The sequence below is a fragment of the Tetrahymena thermophila genome (assembly GCF_000189635.1).
Source record: "Tetrahymena thermophila SB210 genomic scaffold scf_8254792, whole genome shotgun sequence".
Taxonomy (NCBI): domain Eukaryota; phylum Ciliophora; class Oligohymenophorea; order Hymenostomatida; family Tetrahymenidae; genus Tetrahymena; species Tetrahymena thermophila.
This window is the reverse complement of record NW_002476548.1, coordinates 1-13,768: the sequence shown is the minus strand read 5'-3', so window position 1 is coordinate 13,768 and position 13,768 is coordinate 1. Positions and strand designations below refer to the sequence as shown.

General features: G+C 19.3%; 7 protein-coding genes across 7 annotated transcripts in view; 5 read left to right on the top strand and 2 right to left on the bottom strand. All coding sequences in view use genetic code 6, as the record gives it.

Annotated features, from left to right (window-relative positions):
- The window catches only part of TTHERM_01470390 (hypothetical protein), a gene marked incomplete at both ends in the record, with an annotated part of 300 nt that extends 171 nt beyond the window's left edge, over positions 1 to 129 (top strand). The window contains one exon of the mRNA XM_001008961.3: positions 1 to 129. This exon is cut by the window's left edge and continues 171 nt beyond it. Within this exon, the coding sequence (XP_001008961.3) occupies positions 1 to 129 (129 nt within the window).
- A 1,684-nt stretch (positions 130 to 1,813) lies between these two features.
- TTHERM_001470381 (transmembrane protein, putative) lies at positions 1,814 to 2,850 on the top strand (the record flags this gene model as incomplete). Its single annotated transcript, XM_012795873.1, has 3 exons — positions 1,814 to 2,106; positions 2,165 to 2,254; positions 2,490 to 2,850. 3 exons carry the CDS (start codon positions 1,814 to 1,816, stop codon positions 2,848 to 2,850), a joined length of 744 nt encoding a protein of 247 aa, XP_012651327.1.
- An 849-nt stretch (positions 2,851 to 3,699) lies between these two features.
- TTHERM_001470377 (oxalate/formate antiporter protein) lies at positions 3,700 to 5,666 on the top strand (the record flags this gene model as incomplete). The annotated part of the gene is made up of 7 exons (XM_012795872.1): positions 3,700 to 3,738; positions 3,796 to 3,845; positions 4,216 to 4,305; positions 4,564 to 4,653; positions 4,824 to 4,913; positions 5,171 to 5,260; positions 5,504 to 5,666. 7 exons carry the CDS (start codon positions 3,700 to 3,702, stop codon positions 5,664 to 5,666), a joined length of 612 nt encoding a protein of 203 aa, XP_012651326.1.
- Positions 5,667 to 6,278: 612 nt separating this feature from the next.
- TTHERM_001470373 (transmembrane protein, putative) lies at positions 6,279 to 6,934 on the bottom strand (the record flags this gene model as incomplete). The annotated part of the gene is made up of 2 exons (XM_012795871.1): positions 6,279 to 6,812; positions 6,869 to 6,934. 2 exons carry the CDS (start codon positions 6,932 to 6,934, stop codon positions 6,279 to 6,281), a joined length of 600 nt encoding a protein of 199 aa, XP_012651325.1.
- Positions 6,935 to 7,076: 142 nt separating this feature from the next.
- On the top strand, positions 7,077 to 7,472 carry TTHERM_01470370 (hypothetical protein; the record flags this gene model as incomplete). The annotated part of the gene is made up of 1 exon (XM_001008959.1): positions 7,077 to 7,472. One exon carries the CDS (start codon positions 7,077 to 7,079, stop codon positions 7,470 to 7,472), a length of 396 nt encoding a protein of 131 aa, XP_001008959.1.
- Positions 7,473 to 7,634: 162 nt separating this feature from the next.
- Positions 7,635 to 8,972, bottom strand: TTHERM_01470360 (dual specificity phosphatase domain protein; the record flags this gene model as incomplete). Its single annotated transcript, XM_001008958.2, has 3 exons — positions 7,635 to 7,679; positions 7,748 to 7,866; positions 8,000 to 8,972. 3 exons carry the CDS (start codon positions 8,970 to 8,972, stop codon positions 7,635 to 7,637), a joined length of 1,137 nt encoding a protein of 378 aa, XP_001008958.2.
- A 3,889-nt stretch (positions 8,973 to 12,861) lies between these two features.
- TTHERM_001470359 (hypothetical protein) lies at positions 12,862 to 13,644 on the top strand (the record flags this gene model as incomplete). The annotated part of the gene is made up of 3 exons (XM_012795870.1): positions 12,862 to 12,932; positions 13,182 to 13,271; positions 13,524 to 13,644. 3 exons carry the CDS (start codon positions 12,862 to 12,864, stop codon positions 13,642 to 13,644), a joined length of 282 nt encoding a protein of 93 aa, XP_012651324.1.
- Between the last annotated feature and the right edge of the window lie 124 nt (positions 13,645 to 13,768).

Sequence of the window (13,768 nt, the reverse complement as noted above, 5' to 3'; positions counted from 1 at the left end):
GAAAATAAAAAAAATGAGTTAAATTAAGAAAGATAGAAGAAAAATAAACATAACTCCAATAAAAAAGAAAAGCAAATCAAATTAAATAACAAGCTATAAAGAAATTAAAAGAGCTATATATTGTTTTGAATTCTATTTTATAAGTAGAAATAACACAATCCAAAACAAATAAACTGTTTTTACATAAGATAAAGTGTCAAATTTGAGAGATTGGTGCAATTTGCTAAGCCAGAACCTAAGTTTGATATACCTTAATCACCAATTTGATTATAACTTTTAAAATATTGAAGAATAAATTTATAATTAATTAGTTATGATTTTAGAAGTAAAAAATGAAGAAATAATATGAAATAATAAGAAATAAATTTATAAATAATAAAAGTAAATGTTGAAAATAAAAAATGAGTTAAATTAAGAATGATAAAAGAAAAATAAACAAAGTACAATAAAAAAGAAAAGCAAATCAAATCAAATAACAAGCTATAAAAAAATTAAATGAGCTATATTGTTTTAAATTCAATTTTATAAGTAAAAATATTGAAATCCATCCAAAACAAATAAACTGAATATACCGAAGATCAAGTGTCAAATTTGAGAGATTAATGCAATTTTCTAAGCCGGAAACTAAGCTTGATGTCCCTTAATCACCAATTTGATTCTAACTTTTAAAATATTGAAGAATAAATATATAATAATTAGTTATTTATTTAGAAGGAAAAAATATGAAATAATAAGAAATGAATTAATAAATAAATAATAAAAGCAAGTATTGAAAATAAAAAAATGATTTACACAAATACAATAAAAATGAAAAATAAAAGTAAATCATATAAAAAGCTAATAAAAATTAAAAGAGGTATATTGCTTTAAATACAACATTATTAGTAAAATATCATTGTCTAAAGCAAATAAACTGAATTTACTTAATATAAAGTGTCAAATTTGAGAGATTAGTGCAATTTCCTAAAGCAAAACCTAAGCCTGATGCACCCATTGCATCAATTTAATTCTAACTTTTTAAATATTGAAGAATAAATATATAATTAATAATTTATTTATAAGAAAAAAATATGAAATAATAAGAAATTAATTAATAAATAAATAATAAAAATAAAAGTTGAAAATAAAAAAATGAGTTAAATTAAGAAAGATAGTATAAAAATAAACACAAAACAATAAAAATAAATCAAATAAAAACTAATAAACAAATTTAAAGAGCTTTATTGTTTTAAATTCAATTTAATAAATAAGAATATCACAATCCAAAACTAATAAACTGTTTTTATCAATTTTAAGTTTTAGAAGGAAAACTGGAATAAAAATACCAAATAATAAAAAATGGATAACAAAATTAAGTTAAACTAAATAAAAAAATATTTGTATATAAAATATATGAATAAGGATGATAATTTCAATTTGAAAAGTAAAATTTTAAATGATTTGAAAGTTAAATATATAGAAAATATTGATATTAATAATATTTATAAATTAAAATACTTCAGATCAATATGGAGAACCTAATGTGATTAAAGTGAAGAGTTTAAAAACTATTTATATTCATAAAAATAAATTTATAATACATTTATAAAAAAATAAATAAATAATTACTTCTTCTAATTTGTAATATTTAATCTATTATATCATTTATTTATTTTTTTCAAACATATTGAATAGCAATCTATTGAAACTTAATTAATTAATTAATTATGAGTGGATAAAAAGAACAAATAAATTTTATTCATTATAAATTTGCTTTGAAATCAAAAAAAAGTTAGTGTAACATTTGTTATTAAATCTTACTATTTCTATTTAAATGTGTATTTAAAAATAGTAGGAAATAGAGATTGGATGTAAAGGATAATAAGAATACGAACTCACTAGAATAAAATAAATTTTTGGCTTATTTAGGTTTATTTTTGTAATTAGATTCGCTTTCATATTTTTAAAATCTTAAATTTTTGAATTTGCAAAATTAAAAAGAATTTATTTTAACAATAAATAAAAAATATTTATCTAATTAAAAATTTTGATTTCTCTCAGCACTATTTTTAATTACTAATTTTTATTGATAATCTTTATTTCTTTTATTTACATTTTTTTGTTGTTGTTTATTTTATTTTTTCATATTCTCCAAACTGATAAATTTTCTAAAATATACAAAAAGAAGTAATTTAATTGGATCATAGGGTGCACATGACATAGGTAAAAGTTTAAATGAATTATTAAACCTGACAGATTTGACACTCAACCTCTAGTAAAAATATATTATTTACTTTTTTCAGTGATTTCTTAGTAAAATCAAAATTGTAAAAATAAACTTAACATTATTATTATTTGCAATATTATATTTAAAATTTTCATTATTTATTAAGCTTATTAATTTATTTATTTTTTCAATTTTAAATTTATTTTACAAAATATTTTTTTTCATCAATATTTATTTATTTCTAAAATTTTCTTCATGTAAACGATTAAAATATTAATAAAAGTTGCAATAATATTGGTTCTCAGGGAGTATCAGATTTAGGCTTAAGTTTTGTGAAATGCACTTGTCTCTAAACTTTGATTCTTGATCTTTAGTTAAAATTCAATATTTTATTTAATTATTTTAATAAAAATTAAGAAAACATGGTTAATCTAATCTATATTTTTTGTGTATTATTTTATTTATTTCAATTAATAAATAAATTTATTCATTTATATTTAAGCTTTTATTAAATTAAAAATATTTTCAACGTCCTTTTTTTTCAAATTACCTTAAAATATATTAAAGGAGAAATTCAATTGGTGAATAAGGTATGTAAGATTTAAGTTCTAGTTTATCAAAATGTGCTAAACTTTAAGATTTGACACTTCATCTCTAGTAAAAATTGTTAATTAATATTTTTGTTTTATTTATATCAAAAAGTTAAAAATTAGAAAACAATAAAATTTTAAATTTTTAAGTTAATTTTATAAATATTTTGTTCATATACTTATTTCTATTGATTTATTTTTTTTAATATTTAACTATTGATCGAATTCGTTGTTTTTTAAGCTTAAAATTTACATTTTTATTTTCAAAATTATAATTTGTTATATCATAAAAATTGTTAGAGGTAATTCAATAGGCGAATAGGGAATTTCAGAATTAGTTTCTAATTTATTAAAAATTTGTTAAAAATTGTTTTTTAAAAAGTCTTAAAAAGTAGCCCTCCGACTGAAATACTCAGAAGGCGAAAAAATAGTAGGCAGAGAGGTTTTTTCTGCCTACTGATCTAAAAAAGCCCCGATTGTTATTTCTCTGCAATCTATATACCTAAATAAAATGTGCTTGCAAAAAAAAACTAATGTGATTAGAGAATAATTAGAGATATTATAAATATTCCTATAATTAATTACAAATCTAAAACAGAAAAATCTACTGATAAACATTATTTTTATAAAATTTAAAAAAATTAATTAATTACTAGAATTTTTTCAAATATGACTAAATAACTCGCCATCTCTCATTCCTACTATATTTTTAAGTATATGTTTTAAATACAAATATTAAGATTAAATAATGAATATTAAATTAATTTTTCTGTGATATCTTAAAAGACCAAATTTAAAAATTAATATTTGATAATTAATTATTAAATTTTATTTGTTCTTTTTATCCATTTATAATTAATTAAATTCCATAAATTTCTATTCAATACTTTTGAAAAAAGATAAATGATATAATAGATTAAATATTACAATAAATTAGAAAAAGTAATTATTAATTTTTTTATTAATATCCTTTAAATTTAAATAATTTAATAAAAAAAGTTTTTAAACTCTTCACTTTTATCTCATTAGGTTCTCTGTCTTGATCTGAAGTATATTTAATTTAAAAATATTATTTTTATTATTATTAATATTTTTTTTATATTTAACTTTTATTTTTTTTAATAAATAATTTTTATTGTAGAAATTATCATCATTATTTATTAATTTTTAAGCTATGTTCACTTAATTTTCATTTTAATTTTTAATTATTTATTATTCATTTTTATTATTTTATATTTTTTTTCATTTTTGCTATTAATACTTACATTTAATAAAAGCAGTTTATTGGTTTTTGATTGTAATACTTTAATTACAAAAATTAATTTATAACACTAAAGTTTATTATTCCATATTTTTTCTTCATTTTTTCCTTCTAATTAACTATTTAATGATATATTTTTTTCTTCAATATTTAAAAAGTGGCAATTTAATCGGTGATAAAGGTGCATCAGGCTTAGGTTCTGGTTTAGCAAAATGCATTAATCTCTCAAATTTGACACTTTAACTTGAGTAAAAGCAGTTTATTTTTTTTAGATTGTGATATTTTTAATTATAAAAACTAATTAAAAACAATAAAACTCATTTTTCTTTTTCTGCTTATTGTGCTTGCTTTTATTTTGTTCTTTCTTTGTTAATTTAACTTATCATTTTATATTCAGCTTTTGCTTTTATTATTAATTAACTAATCTTATTCTTTCATATTTTTTCTTCATTTTTTCTTTCTAATTAACTATTTAATGATATATTTTTTCTTCAATATTTAAAAAGTAACAATTAAATTGGTGCTATGGGCGCATCAGGCTTAAGTTCTGCTTTAGCAAAGTGCATTAATCTCTCAAATTTGACACTTGATCTTAGGTAAAAACAGTTTGTTTGTTTTGCATTGTCATATTTTTAATTATAAAAATTTTATTTTCAGCTTTTTTTTTATTATTAATTAACTAATCTTATTCTTTCATATTTTTTCTTCATTTTTTCTTTCTAATTAACTATTTAATGAAATATTTTTTTCTTCAATATTTAAAAAGTGGCAATTAAATTGGTGCAACGGGTGCATCAGGCTTAGGTTCTGGTTTAGCAAATTGCATTAATCTCTCAAATTTGACACTTTAACTTTAGTAAAAGCAGTTTATTTTTTTTAGATTGTGATATTTTTAATTATAAAAATTAATTAAAAACAATAAAGCTCTTTTTCTTATTCTTTTTATTGTGCTTGCTTTTATTTTGTTCTTTCTTTGCTAATTTCACTCATCATTTTATTTTCAGCTTTTGCTTTTATTGTTAATTAATTAATCTTATTATTTCATATTTTTTCTTCATTTTTCCTTCTAATTAACTATTTAATGATATATTTTTTTCTTCAATATTTAAAAAGTGACAATTTAATTGGTGCAATGGGTGCATCAGGCTTAGGTTCTGGTTTAGCAAATTGCATTAATCTCTCAAATTTGACACTTTAACTTTTGTAAAAGCAGTTTATTTTTTTTAGATTGTGATATTTTTAATTATAAAAACTAATTAAAAACAAAAAGCTCTTTTTTCTTTTTCTTTTTATTGTGCTTGCTTTTATTTTGTTCTTTCTTTGCTAATTTCACTCATCATTTTATTTTCAGCTTTTGCTTTTATTATTAATTAATCTTATTATTTCATATTTTTTCATTCTAATTAACTATTTAATGATATATTTTTTTCTTCAATATTTAAAAAGTGGCAATTAAATTGGTGCAATGGGTGCATCAGGCTTAGGTTCTGATTTAGCACATTGCATTAATCTCTCAAATTTGACACTTTACCTTGAGTAAACAGTTTATTTGTTTTGGACTATGATATTTTAAACTATAAAAACTAATTAAAACAAAAAATCTCTTTGAATTTATTTGATAGCTTTTATTTTATTTATTTTTTTATTTTTTTTCCCACTAATGTTATTTTATTTATTTATTAATTTAAGAAATAATTTTTAATTAAAAATTTTATTATATTTGATATTAATTTAAAATTTACACAAAATTATTATAAAATACTTAGCCACATGAAATTATCATAAAAATTCAAAGTAATAAGCAAGTGTCTTAAATCAAAAAGATTAGTTGTCTTTAAAAAATAATTCTATTGATAAATAACTGGTGAAAAAATGAAGAATAAATATTGAATGTTTGAATAATTGAATATTAAATATTTTATAATATTATATTTTGAAAAAGTTTTTTTATATTTAGATAGATTTTATTATTGTTTTTATATTTTTAATATCATTCATATTTTTGTAAGTAAATAAATTATTTATATAAAATTTAAAAATTTTAATCTTAAATATGATTATCAATTATATTTCTATCATTTTTTTATTTATCATAATTAATTAGATATTATGATTCAGTTAAAAATCAAATTTTACTTTTTAATACTTTTTATATCCTGATAATTTTAATCTAAATTTTAATAATATGAAAAGAGTTTTTGATAATTTATGGTACTCTCCATCATTTCAGATAGACTAATAGATAATTATTTGAAATAAATGTATACTTGAAAATAAAAAATATATAATAATAATAAGAATATTGAATTAAAAAGATATGTTTATTTTAATAAAAAAATATTTTTTCTTGATATTTCTAGAATAGTTTCATTCCATTTCGAAGAATAATTAAGAATTTATTGGTTAATTAATTTAAATTTTTTTAGCACACTAAATCATTTTTTTAATGTTTTTATTAATTTTAATATTGTCTGTAGATCTAATTCTTTAAACACACTTGCATTTGATATATTTTTTTAGTTTTTAAATTTATTTTTCTAAAAACGATGTTAAAATTAGCCAGACACATAAAATGAAAAATAAAAGGTTAATAATCTAAACTGTTATGTAAAGCACAGTTCTAAAATTTTGAATTTCTGATTCTTGGCTTTAATCCTATTATAAGTATAAATTCGAAGACAGTAGTAACAGTATTGAAATACCAATTGATATTTTTTCTAGGCTATTCAGAAATGAAGAAATCAAAGGATTATAACTTTTAAGAGCTATAAAATAAGAAAATAGCATTAAGGATATCATTATAAGACTTACTTAAGGATATTCCTTCAAAGAGACAGATAATAAAACTAATAAACTTTTTACTAAAAGCCTAATCATTTCCCAATAGAAAAATTTATCTTTGTATTCATTATAAAGAAACCCAAAAGTAAACATGACTTTTACTTTTTTGAGTCTGTTTCTTGATTAAATAAGCTTCAAAAAAATAATAGTAGGAAAAATTATTAACCATAAAATTAGTATGACTAGACTTAGTATTTGTATCTTTTTGAGCTCTGAAGAATTACTGCACTCTAAGCTAAGGTCAATTAGCGAATAAGATTTATTTTTATCAAGATTTAGACAAAAGAAACTTGATATACTTTTTTCTAAAAGAGTAGAGTAAAAGGCTATAATGAAAATATATATGAAGGTGAGGAGAGATGCATATAGACTTCTTCTAAATAATCTTTTTTTCAAAAAAAAGACTATTATTGAAACCAAAATTGTAGCTGAGCAAACTAAAATAGGAATCATAAATGTGAGGAGAAGATCTGAAAATCCCAGACTAATCTATTATGATTTATACTAAGAGATCAAGCAATTTAAAGAGAAGAATGGAGAGCTTAAAGGATTATAAAACAAGAACTAAAATTGAAAGAAGGTAGAAATTATATTCACTCTTGTAAATTAATTTGATATTATAAACACTTAAATATGAAATAGTAAAATTTTGATGTAAGTTGAAGTTAGAGAATTCTATTACAACGTCTTGCCTATATAAAAGATACCCAATTTATTTAGATAAAAAGCATAGATTTCATTTTTTAGTCTTTTAAATGTTGATAATAAGATAAAGACAAGACTGATAATTAAAATTAAAATTAGTATTGATATTTTTGCTGTATTAGAAGTAATCGAACTACACTTTACACATTAAAAGAATCCAACCATAGAATACCTTTCACCCCAATAGCTTCCATTAATATCACAATCCAAACACTAAGGTCCAATATGACCTTCATAACAAAGCTAATTACCTATTCCGCTGCCTTTTTAATAAAATTATAAATACGTTTGTAAAGAAATTTTAATATTAAAAGTTAAGAGTTAAATTTGTAATCTTTGCAATTCAATGCTAAAAATTTTTAAAAGTAATATTTTAATATTATTTATTTAAATTACCTCCTGAGCAACTTTGTGGGTTATTGGAACAATAAAATATATCATCTGGATTAACTGAATAAAAGGATCTCCAATAAAATTATTTTAATTCAGAATAATTTCCATAACAGTTTAAGAAATAATCAGTTGGACAGTTTTGACATACTCCATGATAGCTAACCTTCATTTGCTGGCAGTATTTACAAATAAATTATAAATTTTTCTAATTATTTAAGTAAATTTTTTCCATTCCTTACTCTTTACAGCCATTATATATTTTATACTAATTTGTATCTAAGTAGAAACTGCTTACGAATTAAATGCTAAATGATTCAAATTAAGCTGTTTATTTTCCATTAAAAGAGATATCTTAGGCATACCAGAGTAAGAATGGAAAGTTTATAGAAAGTAATTACTGTGGGGTATTTGATATGAAGTTATTTGAAGGTTTAAATATATATTTATAAAGATTGCCAAAATTGTTTTGATTAGTGAAGGTATAGTAATCCTCACCATCTACAGTAATATAGAGTCTTAAAATATAAGTCAATCCTGGATATAAATACTCATCTGTTTTTTAAAATAAATCAGTATCATTGTTGCTGTTTTAATTAAATTCTAATATATCTAGCATATTTAATTATATTTTTTTTTAATTATAATTATTAGCAGCTAAATAACCTTTGTTTTAAGAAAAATACTTATCAGATAAAGTAAATTTTATAATAGGAATAGAGTATATAGCGCCTCCTATTTAGCTACTGCACTCAATGAAATTAACATTTTCTAATGTAATAATATCTCGAATTCCTGAAATAGCTCCACCTAGATATTAACTTTTGCATTTCTTAAAGGTAGAATTATAAATTTTTATATCTGTGTTTTAATTACTATATTAAGAAATAAAGAAATCTAAGCAACCACCAAAATCTATAGAAGATCCATTAGCAATTTAGGAATCACTCATTTCAAAGCTAAATTACGATCCATTCATAATTAAAAATTATATGCTATTTTCAAATAACAAATCTGCTTCTATTTATGAGAAAAATATTTTATTTTATGCTTGATTAGTATCTAAATTAATATAGAAAATGGCTATGTTTAAATACTTGATAAATGTATTCACTTTACTAATTTAAATTTTCTAAAGCACACTTTTAATTATATTTTATAGCTTAAACAAAGAGGTTTGAGTTATCGAACATCCTTCTATTTTAGCTTCTTCTAGCTGAAAAACTTAAATTTGATTAGCTTTTATTAAAAAATCTTAAAATTATACATTACTTATGTCTAATTTCTGTATTGTAACATTTTAGATATTAAATAGGTTTATCAAGCTAGAATATATGCTTTATGATTTTATTTGCATACTGTTTAATGCAAAAAATTAACCATACTAACCTTGTATAATCTATCCATTTAATTCAACACCACTTTATATGGCTATCAATTCATTTATAACAAAGAAATTTACATTTAAAAATCTAATTAAACTTATTTCTTCATTAATAGAAAAAGAATTTCCAAATCCTACCACATTTAATTAATTTATTTAACATGTTTAAACATTATTAATTTATAGTTGTAGATAGCCTATGCTGTTAACTTACTCATGATTTATTTATTTAATCAAAATATCTACTTTTTAAACATCTGAGTTTCCTAATTATATAATACCTATTTGATTAAAACCAATAAAAGAGGACTTAAAAGATATCAAACCAATTTCTATTCTTTTATTTTCAAACTAACTTTCAATGATCTTAAAGTGAGCAAAATGATTAACTTCATTATCTATAGGTAATATTGCATGTTAAAAGGCCTAAATATTAATATTCTAAACAATTATTTCAGATTTAGAACTATAAACTAAATCATAATTGCATTTTAAAGACTCGTAATAATTTTAATTTAGTGATATCTCAATATTACTTATTGTTAACTTATTATTTCCCTATAAATAAAGTTAGCACATTTCAGAGTTTTCAAAAGTAATTTAAGAAATTGTTAGATTCTCAGAAAATATTGAAAGTGTAGAGTGACTATGATTATCCTTTATTGTTACTTAATCCATTATAAGCTAATTAATATCTTATGATTAAATTAGATAATTACTAAAATTGTTATCAGAATGATTAGATATGTTAATATTTTGAATATTTAGATATTCAACTTAGTAAAATTTTATAAAATATTCCAGTAACTTAATTGATATATTTTCTAAAATTATATAATTTATCTCAACAGCTTTAATATTTCTTATTGTTAAAGAAGAAGAAATATTTTAGTTTCTCAATTCTAATTCTAAGTTAATTTAATCTTAATTTTAAATTATTATTTCATCTCCTTCGCAAGAAAAAGAAATATTTTGCTATTATAATTGTAATATAATTTTAGCATCACATTCGTTTTCTCCAATTCTATTGTAAAATTATACAATTTTGCATTTTATTTAAAGCAAAAATAAATTCAAAATTAAAAGATAAATAAAGGTAAAATTCATTTCTTAATTAATTTAATTTTTATCACTTTCTTTTCTTTTATTGTTTCTATTTTTTAATTAATTATTATACAAAAAACTTCACTTTTGTTTATTTTTAATTCACAAAAGTCTAAATAAATTAAAACTTTTGATATTTTATGATTAATAAAAAATTCATAGAATAAAATATTGGTTTGTCATTATTTTCTAAAAATCAAATAAAACAATTGATAACCTTTTTAATAATAATCATAAAAATAAATTAAAAAATTTGATATATATTTTTAGTGATTAAATAGATAATTAAAATAATTACGCTAAAATATTTATTTATAAACAAATTTTGTTTAATTGATACTACTTCGAATATAAAATCATTAATTTTTCTTTTTAGTTAGTTGTTAATTAGTATTCTTCTTTGAAATATCTTTTAATTCAAAATAAGTATCAAAAAATCTTTATTAGCTATTTTCCTCTTAATTAATTATAAAAGAATTACAATTTAAAAATCAAAGTTAAACTAAAAAAAGTTATTATTAATTTCCATTCAAATTCTAATAAAAGACAGATCTCACTTATTTAAATTGATTGTAATTTTTCCATCTAAATTTCTCGCATGTTTGTTTTAACAAATTTAAGTAATATATTATAAATATTCAGAAAATATGGTGAAAATTTATGCTGGTGAGAATTTATGAGGATTTACGGTATTTAAATCAGATTTTTTAATAAATAAAAAAAATATTTCATAATAAGTGGCATGCAAACCATGAAATTTTTGTAAGACATCTTGTAAAACTTAGAGATATTATAAATATTCTTAAAATTACAGAACTAAAAGAGAAATATCTACTTATAAACATTACTTTTATAATATTTAAGAACATTAACTATTAGGTTTTTTTCAAATAAGACTAAATAAATAACTATCTAACTGTAATTCCTACTATATACATTTTTAAATATATGTTTTAAATACAGATATTAAGTTTATATAGTGAATATTAAATTAATTTTATGTGAAATCTCTTCATAAAACCAAATATATAAATTAATATTTGATAATTAATTAATTAATTATTATATTTATTTATTTGTTCTTTTTAATCATTTATTATAAAATTAATTAATTAATTAATTAAATTTCATAAATTGCTATTCAATATTTTTGAGAAAAAAAATAAATGATATAATAGATTAAAAAATATAATAATTTAGAAGAAGTAATTATTAATTTTTTTATTAACATTCTTTAAATTAATATTTATTAATAAAAAAAGTTTAAAAGCTCTTCACTTTTATCTCATAAGGTTCTCCATATTAATCTGAGGTAAATTTTATTAATTAATTTTATTTTTTTTATTATTAATATTTTTTATATATTTAAATAAATAATTTTTATTTAATTTTTATCATTATTTATTGAATTTTATTAAAACTAAAATTTTTTATATTTTAACTTAATTTAGTTTCAATTTTTAATTAATTATTTATTATTCATTTTTTAATATTTGATATATATTCTTCATTTTTTGCTATTAAAACTTACTTACACTTAATAAAAGCTATTTATTCTTTTTAAATTATAATATTTTTAATTATAAAAGTTAATTTAAAATATTATAGTTCTTTTAATTTATTTGATTTGTTTTCCTTTTTCTTTATATTATGATTTTTAATTTTTCATTCTTTGTTAAATTTATTAATTATTAATTAATCTTATTATTTCATATTTTTTATAAATTTTTCCTCCTAATTAACTATAGTGAAATACCTATATAATTTATATCTTAATAAATTTATATAATAAAGCTAATTTTTAGAAAGCATAACATATCTTTTTTTTGAAAAAAATGAATTTTGAAAACCTAGGATGGATAGAAAAAAATTCATAAAAAATATTTAAAATTTTAATTTTATAAAATGCAAAAACTGGTATATAAAACTCGCTTTTTGTAAATTTGTATGATATATTTTTTCTTCATTTTTTCCTTTAATTAACTATTTAATGATATATTTTTTCTTCAATATTTAAAAAGTGAAAATTAAATTGGTGATGAAGGTGCATCAGACTTAGGTTCTGCTTTAGCAAATTGCATTAATCTCTCAAATTTGACACTTGAACTTTCGTAAAAACAGTTTATTTGTTTTGGATTGTGATATTTTAAATTATAAAAACTAATTAAAAACAATAAAGCTCTTTTTTCTTTTTCTTTTTATTGTGCTTGCTTTTTTTTGTTCTTTCTTTGTTAATTTAGCTCATCATTTTATTTTCAACTTTTGCTTTTATTATTTATTTCTTATTATTTCATATTTTTTCTTCATTTTTTCCTTTAATTAACTATTTAATGATATATTTTTTCTTCAATATTTAAAAAGTTGGAATAAAATTGGTGCAATGGGTGCATCAGGCTTAGGTTCTGCTTTAGCAAATTGCATTAATCTCTCAAATTTGACACTTAAACTTTCGTAAAAACAGTTTATTTGTTTTGGATTGTGATATTTTAAATTATAAAAACTAATTAAAAACAATAAAGCTCTTTTTTCTTTTTTTTTTATTGTGCTTGCTTTTTTTTGTTCTTTCTTTGTTAATTTAGCTCATCATTTTATTTTCAACTTTTGCTTTTATTATTTATTTCTTATTATTTCATATTTTTTCTTCATTTTTTCCTTTAATTAACTATTTAATGATATATTTTTTCTTCAATATTTAAAAAGTTGGAATAAAATTGGTGCAATGGGTGCATCAGGCTTAGGTTCTGCTTTAGCAAATTGCATTAATCTCTCAAATTTGACACTTGAACTTTCGTAAAAACAGTTTATTTGTTTTGGATTGTGATATTTTAAATTATAAAAACTAATTAAAAACAATAAAGCTCTTTTTTCTTTTTCTTTTTATTGTGCTTGCTTTTTTTTGTTCTTTCTTTGTTAATTTAGCTCATCATTTTATTTTCAACTTTTGCTTTTATTATTTATTTCTTATTATTTCATATTTTTTCTTCATTTTTTCCTTCTAATTAACTATTTAATGATATATTTTTTTCTTCAATATTTAAAAAGTTGGAATATAATTGGTGCAATGGGTGCATCAGGCTTAGGTTCTGCTTTAGCAAATTGCATTAATCTCTCAAATTTGACACTTAAACTTTCGTAAAAACAGTTTATTTGTTTTGGATTGTGATATTTTAAATTATAAAAACTAATTAAAAACAATAAAGCTCTTTTTCTTTTTATTGTGCTTTTTTTCTTTGTTAATTTAGCTCATCATTTTATTTTCAACTTTTGCTTTTATTATTTATTTCTTA